Genomic DNA, 15,702 nt, shown 5'->3' on the forward strand with positions numbered 1-15,702 from the left:
TTAATAAGGTTGTTGAGCAAACTGAGGTAGTCAATTGCTTACTTAGATGAAGTTGTTTCTTGTTCTTCTCTTTCTCGGGTTTCCCCAAGTTCTCTAAGAGCTACTAAGAGGCGCTGATTTTGCTGCTGAAGTTCTTCAATATTTCTATAGGATACTAGATGCTGTGATATTACTTCAGATGAACTACTTATGTCAGCAGAGCTTACTTCCTCATCACGAATTACATGGTTACCTCTTGCCTCTTCAAGTTCCATCAAAAGCACTCTAATCTAAAATTAAAAAATTAATATTTCACAATAGATTTGATTCAGGAAATGTTTAGTGTCTATGGAAATTTTTAAATGAAAACATTACTTATGAAAACCCTCAATTTGTCCTAATTATAATAAACTTAGAAAAGAAAGCAAGCATTAGTATTTTAGATATTAAAATCTAAGAAAAATGTAATTGAGTAATTTTTAAGTATATAATCAAACTTATTTAAAAGCAGCAAATTATAATTCCAGAAACATGGCCCTATTTTTGTAAAATGATAATAAAAATATTTTAAAACCACAGATACTGTAATACTGTATGTATCTATTTTTTGTTTCTCCTTCACATGTATTGTATGGTAGGCCAGCGGGAAAACAGTGACAATCAAATTTTAGAAAACACATTTATACCATTAATGTTTAATTTTTATGACTGTTTATGTACATAAAAATTGGGGTAAAACATATAAATAAGACAATTTACACTTACTGATTTGTTCATTAAAGAGAAAACAAACAGCAACTGGACCTCACAGTGTGTGTCTGAAGTCCCACCTACTCTAGAGACTGAGGTTGAAGGATCGCCAGGACCCAGGAATTCAGGGCTAGCTTTGGGCACACAATGAAATCATGTTTTTTAAAAATCTCTACCACCATCACCATCTCCACAAGTAACAGAGTAATGCATATAGTATGTTTTTATTTCAGTAAAAAATTCTTACATATGTCTATATAGGATCAAGTGTGTCTGCAGATATAAGGATATAAAAGAATACATACTGGTCTATTAACTTTGGTTACCCTCTGGGACATGGGGAGTAGAAGTGAAGGAGGTTGGGAAGAACCTGTATGATTTATGAACCGTTTGTGCATTTATTATATATATTTTTTGAGACAGTCTCACTGTGTAGTTCAGGCTGGCCTTTAACTCTTAGCGATCCTCCTGCCTCAATCTCCAAGTGCTGGAGTTACAGGCATGTGAACCATTTCCAGATGTGTGATTTATTATAAACAGTCTTTAGAAGATGTATCAAAAACCTTAGTAACAGGGAGAGGCTATGGATAAATAATACCTAGGCTACAACTCTGCTAGAGTAATAATATATATTTCTAGTTGATTAGAACTTTCCATATGGTAATTGTCTTAGATACCTTCAAAGAGATTTAAACACTTCTGGTGGCTAGCTTTACAAAAACTGGAGAACAGCTGGGGATGTGGTAGCGCATGCTTGTAATTCTGGCACTTGGAAGGTGAGGCAGAAGGATTCCAGCAAGTTACGGCCACTCTAGGGTACAGAATAAGTTCAAGGCCAGCCTGAACCAAAAAATCAAAACCAAAACCAAAGCCAAAATCTTGGATAATAAACAAAATATTCTAACCTGCTGTGAAAGATCTTTTATTTGTATTTCCATCCTCTGATTGTCTCTTTCAAGCACAGATGAATGTTTGTGAGCTTTATCAGTGTCCTCCTGCAATCGCTGGATCTCCTTTAAAATAAACTCAAGTGAAAATTCTGTACTTCCTTCTAGGATTTATATAAAAAAAGCAGGTAAAGGGATAATAAATGTATATAGCACTCAAATAGCATGGCAATCAATTTATAAACAAAACATTCTACACAGTAGCCCCTAAAAAAGAGAAATTCTATACAGGTCTGAACATACTATTCTTTGTATTTTAATAATGCTGACCATTATATGCATGTCACTATGAAACTGATGGGAAAATTTTCACTTTCTCATTAAATACATTAAGAATTCAATCTTACAAGCCACACCAAATTCAATGTCACACCAAAATGATGTCACAGAAATGTTCTCAAAAGCTCTGTGACCAGGACAAAACAAAGGACATTATAAGGAGAAACACTTTTATACTTCTTATGTGGAAACTAATTCAAAAGTGAAAAGATATTTGAGGTAAAATGCAAAGAGAGCTTGATTAAAAATTAATTTTACAGAAGCAAGATCCAAAGCATAAAGCTGCTAAAAAAGATACATGTAGTACTTTGTTAAATTTTGCATCACTATCCTTAGAAGTTCAGGGATGTAGTTTTAAAGATACTGCCAAAAGCATAAAAACTGATGGCTTCTGAATTTTAGATTTTATCTCAAATTCATACAAATTCTGCTTCTTGTTTTCAAAAAATGTTTTAAATACTATGCAAGTTAAACATAACGCATATTTATCCCAATCCTTTAAGTAACTATGAGCACATTTCCTAAAGTTATGCATAAACCAATTTCAATAGTGACGAAATGAAATAGGGAAATGTTTATGAAAGATAACAGTGATAAAAACATCAAGTCCAAAACAGGATTAAAAATGACAAAGTAGAAGTAACTGGGTCATAAAACCTTTAGTACCTTACAAGTGAGCATTACAGGATTTAGACTGAAGGATACATATTATGGACAAAAAATTCGACTATAAAAAAGATACAGAAATTATCTTTAAATTCTTCACAAGTTGTGACAAAGAATTTTTATTACTATAGTCTACATTAATAAGGAACAAGTAAATTTCTTCTTCAATGCACAGCTGCTCTGATGCTTAAGACCCACTACACCTACACCCATACTCTGACCCTCTTCAAACAACCTGAAGCTCCTGGCAGATCCCTTAGCCCTGCAGAGAAACTTTTAATTGGACCCAAGGGACCTCTGTAAACTACCTCGGAAGGGGATGATGGTAAGAAAGATGGGGCTTGAGGAGCAGTTTGTTCATTCCATTTGGGCAAGACTGTTATGACTTTGATTCAAAAGAAAGAGATCATTAGATATACCTGGATTTAAACTGACTTACACACTATTTAACAGCAGGAAAGATTTTATTTTGAATTAAAGACAAATTTATTTATTTTCCAAAAAAAGGGGAAATTTTGTCAGTTTAGAATAGCAGATATAAATTCATTCAGTTCAATGTCCTCAATGAAATTTGTCTAATGTTAAAAACTTTCCTCTGTCATGAGTTTATACCTTGAAAGCAAAATATTTAGAGTATAAGCAGTTTTTAATCACTACTGAGTGAAAACTATGCTTCAGAAGTAAAGGACATTTAGCAATTTGACACTTTTAATATGCAAAGTAATCGTAACAAACTAATGTATATAAAGATACCAAATTGTGAAATGGTAAAAAAGAGTTCCTAACTTTGGTCAAACAATATTATTATTTCTAGATAGGCTATCACAACATCTGAGGGAGAACTACTGTATAATGGTAAATTAAGGAAGAGTTCTATTACAAAGACTTGAAGAGTAGTCCAAGGAGACCTGGCTCTTGACCATCACTAGAATCCTAAGGAACACATATAAAATGGCCTATAAAATATAAAGGTCTATTTCAGTTAAATAAAGGCACAATATTATTATTAGAAGTACTTAATAATGTAATTAGAAGTTTGGAAATGTATACCCTATCACAGAAAAACATAATTAGCCTGTTCTGATCCAAACATCTTAAGAAATACTTGGTAAATTATTTTTCATTTGCTCCTCCTCCCCAACCCAGTTAAAAGATAAGAATGGAGCAAACCTTCATAGCTTGTTCAAGCTTAACTGATAAACTTGCTACAGCTTTCTGTGCACGTTCATACTCCTCACGCTGGCGTTTCAAAATTGGTGCTTTGGCTTCAACTTCTTTCACTATTTCATCTAGATATTTATTAATTCTTTTGTTCTCCAGTTTTTCCAAAAGCAACTGATCCTGAGTTTCAACATAAGCATTATACAGCTGAAAATAGAAGAGGTTATTTCAAATTGAGGCACAGCAACAGAAGAATGTAATCTATCTAGTTCCACAAGGATTTCACAGAAGGGAAATGTTTACTCTTTTCTAAACAGAAGTGGAACAAACAAAAGCCTTCCCTAGAATGTTCCACTAATCATCAGATGATTTTAAGAATAAATTTTAATCATTATCAGATGATTTTAAGAATAAATACTGGAAGGAATTAAGTTTCAAATGGATCTGAACACTTCTGTTGGAGAAAAATATTTAACAAGATTTAAAGCTATTCTTACCTCAGTTAATTTCATGCCAGGTTTCACTATCTTAGCTACAGCTGCTGCAGTGGGAGACAGGGCTGCAAGTTCTTCTTCTGATAATATAGCCCCTATGCCAACAGATATGTAGGTAGTATGTTTGTGTAAAATTTCAAACTAAAAGCCACTAATAAGTTTTTAAAAACAAGGATAAGAAAAATAAACTGCTACTACACAATTCCTATGAAAAATAATTCAAAATATGGCCAAACACAACCCAATACTAAAAATCACACAGGAACTGACCCATAATTATGTATGGCTGAATGGCAATCATATCTGGTGGTTCAGTACAGAGAGAGAAAAAATATTGATTTTAAAATACAGATAAATTTTAATAATATAACTTGATAAAATTTCCTACATCACAAGACAGATAAATACTATCAGTGAACTATGAATGAAATCAAAATGACAGACAAGCTCTAGTATTTCAAAGAATTAATAAACATCTATTAGCTGTACCTTTACGTTTTGTGGCAGAAAGCAGGTCATTTGCATTTTCCAATTCCTTCTCCAATTTCCCTATTTTTTCAAGCATTTCTTTTTCCATTTGATCTTTAGATTTCTCCACCTCTAGAAGATGATCTTGTATTGCTTTGTTAGCTAGAAACATTTTAAAACACAGAATATCCAAACATAATTAAAATCATGCAGGTTATAAACTGTAATAAAACAGTCCTTTTCCTTTCAGCAGCCATTAAATTCTACAGTTGCTACACCTGACAGTGACCTACTAAAAGCCCTTTTGCTAAGTATAATCCTTAAAATGTCTTAGCCTGGAAATCATTGGTCTGTTTCTGTTTTAGATATCTCTTACCTGTAAGGAAAATAAAAACTCAGTAGGAAAATATCTCTAGGTATATTTTGTATTTTAATTTTGATCTTTACTTCAGAATATAGGAAAGGACAATAAAAATGTTAGTCCTCCATGTTGGTGGAGTCCACATCATGGATTCAATCAACCATAGATTGAAAACGTTAAGAAAATAATAAAATTATGTCCGTGAAGAACAGGTACAGGCTTCTGTCTTGTCATTAATCCCCAGTAATACTTAACAACTATTTATAATGTATTAGGTATTATAAGTAATCAAAAAATAATTCTAAGAATACTGGAAGACATGCAGAGGTTATATACAAATGGTACACTATTCAATGTAAGAGACTTGAGTAAATTTTGGTGTCTTTAAGAGGGGTCCTGGAACCAATTCTGTGTTCAACATTCATTTTAAAAAAGCAAGAATTTAAGGCAATAAAAGACTATAATATGCTAATGATAATTTTAAAGGGCAGGCTTATTTTTGGAGTAAAAGAGTACATTGGTTATTAGATGAAAGAAAAAAAAAACTACTTAATTTTCCAAATATACTATTTGCCTTAAAATTCAAATAGTTTTCTTAATGCAAGGCTTTTTCTTCTATATCAAACTTCGTTCCTAATTATTAAGTCTGACTTCTAAAGACAATAATCTACACAAACATAAAGAAAAAAGAACATCAAAAAACATAACAATCCTTCCATAATTGAAAAGGCTTACCTTCTCCAGCATCTTTCAAAAGTTTGTGTAGTTCATCCACTGCCCCTGTTAGTTCATTGCTCTTTGCCTCTGAGTCATCTGCAGCACTCTAAAAGTTAGTTTTAAAAAGTTACCTATCAGCCAATAATCCACTGTGGGACACTAACATATGTGGTGGAATATATTTACCTTGTACAGATTAGAGAGTTTTATGTGAGCATTTAACTCATTGTGGAATTTCTCTTCCATGCTTGCCTGTTGTTCCTTGGCCTGAAAAAACAAAACAAAACATAATTACAGAAAGTCTGTAGCAAATACTAGCAAAACTAGTATTCTAGTATTAGTCTACTATGAACTAAATTTAGAGTGTTTCTCAAACAACAAGATTAAAAGAAACCCACTTGAAAGCCTAAAACATTAAGTTAAAATCAGTTTTCCTGACAAAAATAAAATACTTTTGAGGATAACATACTAGACATTTTTAATGTAGAATAAAATAATTAAATATTAAAATAAACTCATGCTCATTTTTTAAACAGTATTTTGGATACAGCATATAAGTGCTATTTCTGGTTCTCTTTAGCCCAGCTACTCCATTTGGAAGTACTATGGTGGTTTTATAGTGCCAGAGACAACATGAAACATGAAGTCACTTTGTAAAATAACAGGACCATAAATGCTTTAGTATTTTTGAAAAAGAAATATATTTGAAAGTGGTCATCTCTACCTCTTTTAATTTAGTCAACAAATCCTCTACATGCTTTTGAAGATGCTCATTTGATGTTTTTAAGCCATTCATCTGTTCTTCTAGTCTTGAAACCTAGAAATAAATTGGAAGGGAAGATAGGAGAATGGTGTTACTGAAACTAATTTGATGATGTGGGTTTAAGTTGTCAAGCAAAAGCAAAATAACTCTATACATACTTAAAAGATACTTAATGAAAATATGCCTACGTTAGAAAATGAAAAACAGTCATGGAATAATGTTGACTTAATTCATAAAAACATAGCGCTATTTCTTAAATATATACCTTAGGAAAAAATACATTATAAGAGTAGCGGATATCAAAAGTAATCAAAAACCGTAACTTTTTAAAAAAATTAATTTTATTGGTACATTTCAGGTATACAATATGACATTCATCACTGGAAATTTGCACCTTTACATAATCTGTCTTGGTTCTTATGTTTTTCCCATCCCCCTGCCCTCCTTTCAACCCCTCCATCCCTCCCTATTTACAAAGACTTTGTTTCCAGTTTTTCATTTTCTCATATTAATTCCATTCCCTTCTTTCCTTCCCCTACCCCTCCCACTTCCCCTTCCCCTTTGCCCCTTTTCTTCCTATTCCACATTATCTATTATACCTTTTAGTCCTTATTTACACTTTCAGTTTCTCACACCAGAGAAACTTCGGTATTTACATGTGTGAGTCCTACTTGTTTCACTTAAGAGTATCGCCTCAATGTGCATCCATTTAGCTATGTCTCTAGTTTCTCATTTTTTATGGCTGAGTAGTACTCCATTTTATAAAAACAACACACACATTTTCTTTATCCAGTCTCCAGTTGATGGGCAATTGGGCTGCTTCCAAGTTTTAGCTATTACAAATTGTGCTGCTATGAACATGGGTGTACATATATCACTGTGGTATGATTCTTTTAATTCTTTGGGGAAGATACCCAGCAGGGGAATAGCTGGGTCAAGTGGGACTTCCAAAAATCATAACTTCTTATTTAAATGTCATTAGTTATTTTACTAGGCCAAGTACTAAGAGTTACGCCTTTTGTATTTGGCCACTAGCCTTACACAATCCAAGTATTTAGGTACACCACTAAATACATTTCATAAACTGACACACAAATGTTAAGCTCTACGCAATGATGAAAAATGTAATTTGACCAGGTTACCTCCTCTTTTTTGTTTTCAAGATTACACTTAAGCTCTAGAATCTCATTTCCTTTTTCTCTTCCAAGAGCCAGAAGTTCATCAGTTTTGGTTTTCAACTCTGTATTCAGCCATGTATTTTGACTATGTAGCAATTCCTTCTCTTGCTCTAAGCGTTTTTCTCGATACTAAAGAAATCAAGAAAATAATCTTCATAGTTAAAGGTAGTATATGGTTACATGAGATTTTTGTCTGTGGCTAAGGGACACATGCAGACATTCATTTTATAAAGAAATAAGTATTTAGCAACAGAAAATAAAGAGCCAGAACAAATTTAAATTTCAAATACGCCTGATAGTTCAATTAAAACTGTCTTCATATTTAATTCCTTGATTTAAAAACAAAACACAGCTTTTAATTACCTTATAAATAACTTACCTATATTTAAAATTTAATTTAGGTGAGTTGGAGCAAAAATTATATTTTGTGCATTAGGAATTACTTATTACTTGCCTTAATGGAAACATCAGAAGCTTGAAGTTCATCTAATTTTAGCTGAAGTTCACTCTTTGTTGCACTGCTTTCTTTAAGTTTTTCATTTAACCGTTTAACATCCTCTAGAAAGGTCAAGTAAGAATTTTGAAAATAATGACTAGTTAACATTCAGAGTAACTAAACATTGAAAAATACAAATTAGTTCTTTAGCTCCTTATTATACTATTGTTTCTGCCATACTTAGAAATTTAATTTTAACCAATAAATAATAATGAAAATGTGTCCATCCAATCAAACACATTAATAAGTTACTTTAAAATAATACTTAAGGTACACAGTCAACATTAACCTTAATATACTAGGTATATACTCAGAGCTATTAAAAGTAAGTTAAAAAGCAGCCAGAATATATACATTTAATTTTTTAAATTCTTAAAATCCAAGATTTATGAAAGTAATTTCTTTGATTCTAATTACCACTGGATCACCATGATTAACTGAAGTAACTCTTTTTTGAGTCTGGAAAGTATAATTACTGAGTTGAATATTGTGTAGCAACATAAATATGTGTGAACCTTTCCCTTGTTTTATAGAAGAATTTTCAAAAACCTTTAAGGAAACAATGGGAACATAATACTATAATGTTTAATGAGTCTTGTTTCATCTAAATATACCAGCTGTTTTATACACCATGGTTCTATACACATTGTTTATACATTTAGCCTCTTTTTAATTATGGTCCTTTAAGTTATAATAATAAATACTTATGGATGACAAAGATATTTGTATAACAAAGAAGTTCAAACTTTACAGGTGAATATTTAAACTGTTCTCAATTTGATATAAGTAACACCATCATAAAAATCTTTGGTCCAAATTACTACTTCAAAACATTTTTCATCTGTGCATTTTCATGACACTTCTTCAAATCCTTGATAATATTTTAGGAGAAAAACAGGGTACCACACTGAACTTTTCTGTACTTAGTGACAGAGAAACATCAGCAATAGAAATAGATTAAGGGTTAATTTCTAGCACTGTCAAGAGAAAGGAGAGAATGGGTTAAAGCCTAAAACATTTCTTCATACCTGTTAAGTATTCAAGTTCTTGAGATAGTCTCTCATTGGTTCTAATTAAGTCTCTTTTCTCAGCTTCTAATTCTTCCTTTGTTCTTGTAAATTGGCTCTGTCATACAAAGTAGTAAATTTAAGAAAATCAAGTTGAACAATCAATATAGGAACTTGAACACTGAATTATCACTTGTTAACATCTGCAGTTTAAAAATGTTTTCTCTTGCAATTCAAATATCCAGTTTTCAAAATTCTCATAATGCCAACACTCCTTAAATTTGCTTTAGAACATTTCTGAGGCTCATGAAAATTTTTCCCATTACTTTTTACTAAACAGAAGTACAGTAATTACCAAATTGAGTATTTACAGGGCATTTAATGTACTTCTAATTTTCTTTGCTTTCATAAAATGTTTGAGAAATACTGCTTCACTTACATTTTAGTTCAAATTATTTCTCCAAGAGATCCCTAGAAATGAAATTACTTACAACTCGCATTGTCAAAATGCTTTGCAGTAAGACAGTGGTCTCCTACATGCTTTTTGAGTAAGTACTAATCTCAAGCCACTCAAGAACTGGGTATTTCAAGAGACAGATATGCTAACAGGGAGGTAAAAAAAAAAAAACAACAAAAACTCAAAACAATTCCCCTACCACTACTTTATTTGATTTTTGTGATAAACATTTCATATTGCCACTGGTTATTTACAAAGCCTCCACACTTCACACACAAAAAAATTTCCCTTTGCTTATTTCCCCCCGTAAATGATTTCCTGATAATCTGAAAATAGTTAGGTATTATGAATAGAATTTTACATGGTTTATTTTCATATTACTTTTTTATGCAGACGATTTTAAATTTTAATTGGATTGAGTTTATCATTCATTTCCATTATGTTCTTAGAAATGCTCTTGCTTCCTAATTTTTTAATAAATTTCATTGGGCATAAAGTGTACAATATATGATACATAATCATACTACTATAGTGAAACAAAGTAACATCTTACTGTTTTTTTACAAGAGCAGCTAAGTTGCTTATTTCACAAAAAACTCTAATACAAATCAACATTTTTATTAACTTTTTATATTTCTGTTGTATATTAAAATTTCTACACTTGCTCATCTTACATATGCGCTACTTTATGTGTCCTTTCATTTACAACTAGTTTTATTCTCCATCTCTGTACATCTGTTTTTAAACCTGATTCTACATAAGTGTAGTCCACATAAGTGAGGTCATATAATACTTTTGCACCTGGCTTAAAGCAAAATGTCCTCCAGGCCCACCCACGCTGTGGATTGACATGATAGGCTCTTTTCAAGGCTGAATAAGATTCACTGTAAAGATACATACATACTTTCTTTATCCATTCATCTAGCAACAAGCAGGTTATTTCAACATCTTGGTTACTTTGAGTAATGCAGCAATGAATATGGGAGTGTCACTATCTTCATAAGGGATTGCTGGGTCATACAGAGTTCTATTTTTAAATTTCTTTATGAACCTCCATACTATTTTCCATGTTTGCACCAATCTACATTTTAATCAAGTGTACTAGGGTTGTCTTTTGTCCACATCTTTGGCAAAATTTGTTTTTGCTTGTCTTCTGGCTAAAAACCAGGGTTATGCTACCTAATAATAGTTTTAATTTTTATTTCCTTGATGATTAGTAGTGTTGAGAATCTTTTCATATAGCTGGTCTTTTTTAATACCTTCTTTGAAGAAAGGTCTATTCAAGTTTTTTGTCCACTTTGAAGCAGTTTCTTGCTACTAAGCTTTAAGAGCTCTTTATAAATTTTAGATATTATCCCCTCCTGAGATAATGTGGCTTCCAAGTACTCACAGCTGTCTCGGTAGCTGTTACAGTTCAGTGTCCCCCAAAGACTCATTCATTGAGGTCTAGATCCCCAATGTAGCAAAATTTGGGAGCAGTACCTAGCAAAGTAACTGGATCAGAAGGGCACTAACACCATCAATGATTAATTCACTGATGAGTTCCCAGTTCAATGGGTTTATTGCGATGTGAGGAGTTGTTTTAGTTACTTTTCTCATTGCTGAGACAAAATACAAACACTCAAAGTGAAAGGATAGGTTTATTTAGCTCAGTTTGTAGAGGTTTCAGTCCATAATTGGCTGGCTCCAAGGCAGGATGGCATGGCAGACAGGCATCACAGAGGAGAAATAGTTCACGGTAGACAGAAGATACCCAAAGGAGCAAGCAAAGCGGACAACTGATGACAAGCCTCTTTCTGTCCCATTTATCTTAACCAGGCAAAACACCCTTAGGGTGGGTAACAATCACCCTTCATCCCAGCACTGCACCATTAGTCAATCCTAGTGTCACACACTCTAGATCTGAAAAAGTCTCACCTATGATCATATGAGGTTTTGGGGAGACAGCTAGCCATAAGCCATAACAGGCCTAAATGGATAAGGCGGGTGCCTGGAGGTATAGTTTTCAAGCTTGTCCCTGGCCCCTTTTTTGGGGAGTCTTCCCCACTTTGTGTTCTGGCTGCCACATGACGAACAACTTGCCTGTGCTATGCTCTTGATGTTTCTGCCTTAAGCTAAGCTGAAACTAAAAATCTTTTTATTTTGCTGATCATTTCCTAGCTGTAAATTTCAAAAAGATTATTGCCAAGGCCAATATTAAGGAGATTTCTTCCTGTATCCTCTTCAAGTTTCATGGTTTTGGGTCTTACATTTAGGTCTTTTATATATCCCGGTTGGATTTTCTGAACAAAGAAAATAACTGATTTTTTATATTTTCTTGGTTCAGCTTTAGAAGTTCATATGTAGGTAAGAATCTATCCATTTCTTCTGAATCTCTATTTTATTCAAGTACAGATTCTCAATTTCAGCAGATTATGTTGTGATTTTGCCTTTTTCATTTCTAATTGGACTGATTTGAATCTTTTTTCCCTTTTTTTTTTTTTCTGGTTAAGACTGGGTAGGGGTTTGTCAATTTTGTTTATTCTTTTAAAGAACCAACTCTTCAATTCTTTACATTGTGTTTTAGTTTCAATTTTATTAATTCCTGCTTTGACCTTTGTAATTTCCTTCCTTGTAGTAGCTTTGATTTGGATTGTTCTCATTTTTCTAGGACCTTGAGGTGTATCACTTTTATTTCAGTTCACTCTGTTTTTCTGATGGGTATTCACAGGTACAAATTCTTAGGACTGTTTTCATTATATTTCATAGGTTCTAGTATGCTGCACTGGGAATACTGTTTAAATCTAGGAACTGTGTAATTTCTTCTTTGATTTCTATTGGGACCCATTGATAATTTAAGAGGGCAATGTTTAATTGCGACGTGTTTCCATAATTTCTGGGGTTTCTTTTGCCCCTGATTTCCAGTTTCATTGCACTATGATCTGATACTATGCATGGGATATAAAACTGTTATTCTTAACAGTGTTCTAAGTAAATATTTACCAATGTGGATTCACCCAAATCTCCAACATCAAAATGTTCTGAATAATACCTGGACTATAGTAAGCATACATAATTTCTATTGAATAAAAGGAATGTTCACTCTCAATAAAACATGTAAAGATTTAATTATGAAATTTATATGCACATATTTTTATGGTAGTGTCTTCTAATAAGACATCTCACTGATTAATACCTAATAAACATAATAAGAATAGAAAACTGCCTTTAGTATCACATACATGATTAGCTTTATTCACAGTAATAACTTTTACCTGAATGGTGATGCTGCGATCCTGAGCAATTTCTAATTCTTTGTTTTTCTCAGTTAGTGCCTTCAGTTGATTGTCTAAAGAAATTTTATGAATATATATAAATACAGAACTATATATATATATATACTCATATACATACATGCATACACATGCATACACACACACACACACACACACACACACACACACACACGCTTAAAACTTGCAATGAGTGTTTTTATCCAACTGCAACCCTCATATAGTTTTTCATTTTGTTTTTTTTGGGGGTGTGGTACCAGGGATTGAACCTGGGTCCTTGCGCTTGCGAGGCAGGCAGTGGAACCACTGAGCTAAATCCCTGGTCCCCTATCAACCCTCATATACTTTTAAAATGGAAGAAACTGAAGCCCAGAAAAGACTGACTTGTAATTAATTCCAAACTTATGAATACACTCCAAATTTTCTGTATTCTAGACCAAAATTTTAAATATGGTATTCTGTATCCAAAATCAAACGTAATAATTCTAACCAATATTTGCAGCAAACATCTATGTAACAATACCTTCATTTTTCAATGGCATCTTCTATATTAACACATATCATAAAAAAGTGAGTCTCTTATTTAGAAAAGGGAAAACTGAGTAAGACAAGAGAGAAAATATCTTTTGAAGTACATAAAATGCACATATAGTAAATCATAATAGATACTTGTAATTCCACACTTGTATATTATTCTAAAGAAAGCATTTAACATGGAAAAAGATTATGTTTCAGACTCAATTATTATTTCCTCAATCTCTACATATAATGGACTGTCTTCCTTGATACAGTTTTTCTTCCAAATGCACACATATAGTTATGGAAAAATATTCTTTTTGAAATATTTCTCCATTAAAATATATCTATTTTAGGGCGGGGGATTTAGCTCAGTGGTTTCACCGCCTGCTGCGCAAGTGCAAGGACCCGAGTTTGATCCTCGGTACCAAAAAAAAAAAAAATATATATATATATATATATATTATATAAATATATACATATTTTATGTATTAGCAATTTAGTGAGCAAATACATTCTTACTACAGAGACTCCCTGTTTAACGACTACAACTAGGATGTTAAATGAATTGGTCATTAATTGAAGAATTGTATGTAGTATGAACATTACAATATTCAAAAGAAACAAAGGAAACTCCAAATTGATGATTTTGCTTTTATTTGCATAACTCTTACATGCAGCACTATAATATGTAACAGAATATAAAACTACAGTACTGTACAGTACAATCAGCAAAGATTACAGTACTGTATAAACAAGGTATACTGCACACCCCCCCCCAAAAAAGACACTGAGACTCTAAAAACAAACAAAAAGGACATATTGTTAGTCCAGACAGTGCACTTAGATCTTAAATCTGAATAGCTAGGTTGTTAAACAAGGAATACCTGTAATTCCTATCTTCTATTTAGACAACAGCATTATTATAAAAGAATTTAAAAAGCCCTGCTAGATTAATGCAGATTTTGTTTTGTTTTAAAGTTATTTACTGCTTCCCAGACTTGGAGACCTAAAGTTATATATAAAAAACACAAAGATAATTGTACACCTAGAAGGCATTTGATCTTGTCTAGGTTTATCCTGATCTTTTATCTCAGATCCCATTTAAAAAAATAAAAAAAGCTCACAGCTATTTTCTTGAAACTCTTTAGCATGTGAGTACCCTGAACAAACCTTTTCATTAAGACACATACTGCTGAGAAATGTCAATAACTTTAATATCTTGTGTACCACGATGTAAGAAAGCTATGAAGAAAATTACTCATTATCACTGGAATGAGACCTTTTAGAGAAAATATATTGATTCATAGATATTTAACAGAGTAAGAAAAGTTAAATGTAATAGAATCAACAGGCTTTAATTTTAACATAAAAACATTGTTCTTCCATTGCAAAATGGTTTACCCTATTCAAAAAACTTTCATCAACATCTCATTTGATATGTAAAGCTTTGTAGGCAGATACACCTGTGGCTGTAGCCGTTTTAAAATGAGCAAGGAGACATGATTTACCCATGGCAAAATCACTTTTAACAGCAAGTCAGAATTAGAACCCAGGCTTCTTAACCATTAAGGCCCGTGTTCTCACAGTCTTCACCATTTAGCAAAGTCAAAATACCAATATAAATAAACACAATAATGCTTAATCTGTTTTCATACACAGTAAGTAAATGTTTCCAAAGAACACAAGCATCTAAAGATCTCAAAACTCCAAGAAAGCTTACAAAGATATAGGCAAATACTTACTGAGTTTCTCAAGCTCAAGTCGCAAACTTTGGCACTCACGGGTTTCATTCACAAGTCTCTCCTGACTGTGGGATAACCTTTTCTCTATCTCAAAGTACTGTTGTTCTACCAAAGATGAAGCAAAAATGAATCAATCAATCAATCAATCACACGTGCACACACATTGTCCAACTTTTAACTTCTAATTGATTTTAAAATTTATACGAAGTACTGGAACTGCACTTCAAATAAGAGAATTTAAAGATACATTGAGCACTGAAAAGGAGTAATCGTACATTTCCAACTAATTTATATGACAAAAGAAAATAAGGATTTTTATAAATACTTTTTTTCAAGCAGACAACATATATTACAGATCTTAGTATTTTCCCAATGGTCAGTAAGTAGACTGCTTAATGTAAGGCAGATTTCTAGAAAGGATCATACAGTAGAAAAATTTTAATTAG

At 32.4% G+C, this 15,702-nt stretch overlaps 1 protein-coding gene across 4 annotated transcripts in view; it reads right to left on the bottom strand.

Annotated features, from left to right (window-relative positions):
• Tpr (translocated promoter region, nuclear basket protein) overlaps window positions 1-15,702 on the bottom strand; it is a 56,864-nt gene that overhangs the window by 40,099 nt on the left and 1,063 nt on the right. For all 4 annotated transcript variants that reach the window (XR_015444583.1, XR_015444584.1, XM_004862786.4 and 1 more), the window contains exons 2-14: window positions 15,257-15,361; window positions 12,978-13,051; window positions 9,288-9,384; window positions 8,218-8,321; window positions 7,728-7,892; window positions 6,547-6,639; window positions 6,009-6,089; window positions 5,841-5,928; window positions 4,766-4,906; window positions 4,280-4,371; window positions 3,792-3,989; window positions 1,635-1,742; window positions 43-269 (exon numbers count right to left, since the gene is read on the bottom strand). Coding sequence is in view for 2 of the 4 variants with exons in the window: in XM_004862786.4 (XP_004862843.2) it covers window positions 43-269; window positions 1,635-1,742; window positions 3,792-3,989; window positions 4,280-4,371; window positions 4,766-4,906; window positions 5,841-5,928; window positions 6,009-6,089; window positions 6,547-6,639; window positions 7,728-7,892; window positions 8,218-8,321; window positions 9,288-9,384; window positions 12,978-13,051; window positions 15,257-15,361 (1,573 nt within the window). In the remaining 2 variants the exon portion in view is untranslated. The remainder of the gene's footprint in view (window positions 1-42; window positions 270-1,634; window positions 1,743-3,791; window positions 3,990-4,279; window positions 4,372-4,765; window positions 4,907-5,840; window positions 5,929-6,008; window positions 6,090-6,546; window positions 6,640-7,727; window positions 7,893-8,217; window positions 8,322-9,287; window positions 9,385-12,977; window positions 13,052-15,256; window positions 15,362-15,702) is intronic.

Source organism: Heterocephalus glaber, unplaced genomic scaffold (assembly GCF_053883595.1).
Source record: "Heterocephalus glaber isolate CG9 unplaced genomic scaffold, H.glaber_assembly_v1.0 deba00001600, whole genome shotgun sequence".
In the NCBI taxonomy this organism is placed as follows: Eukaryota; Metazoa; Chordata; class Mammalia; order Rodentia; family Bathyergidae; genus Heterocephalus; species Heterocephalus glaber.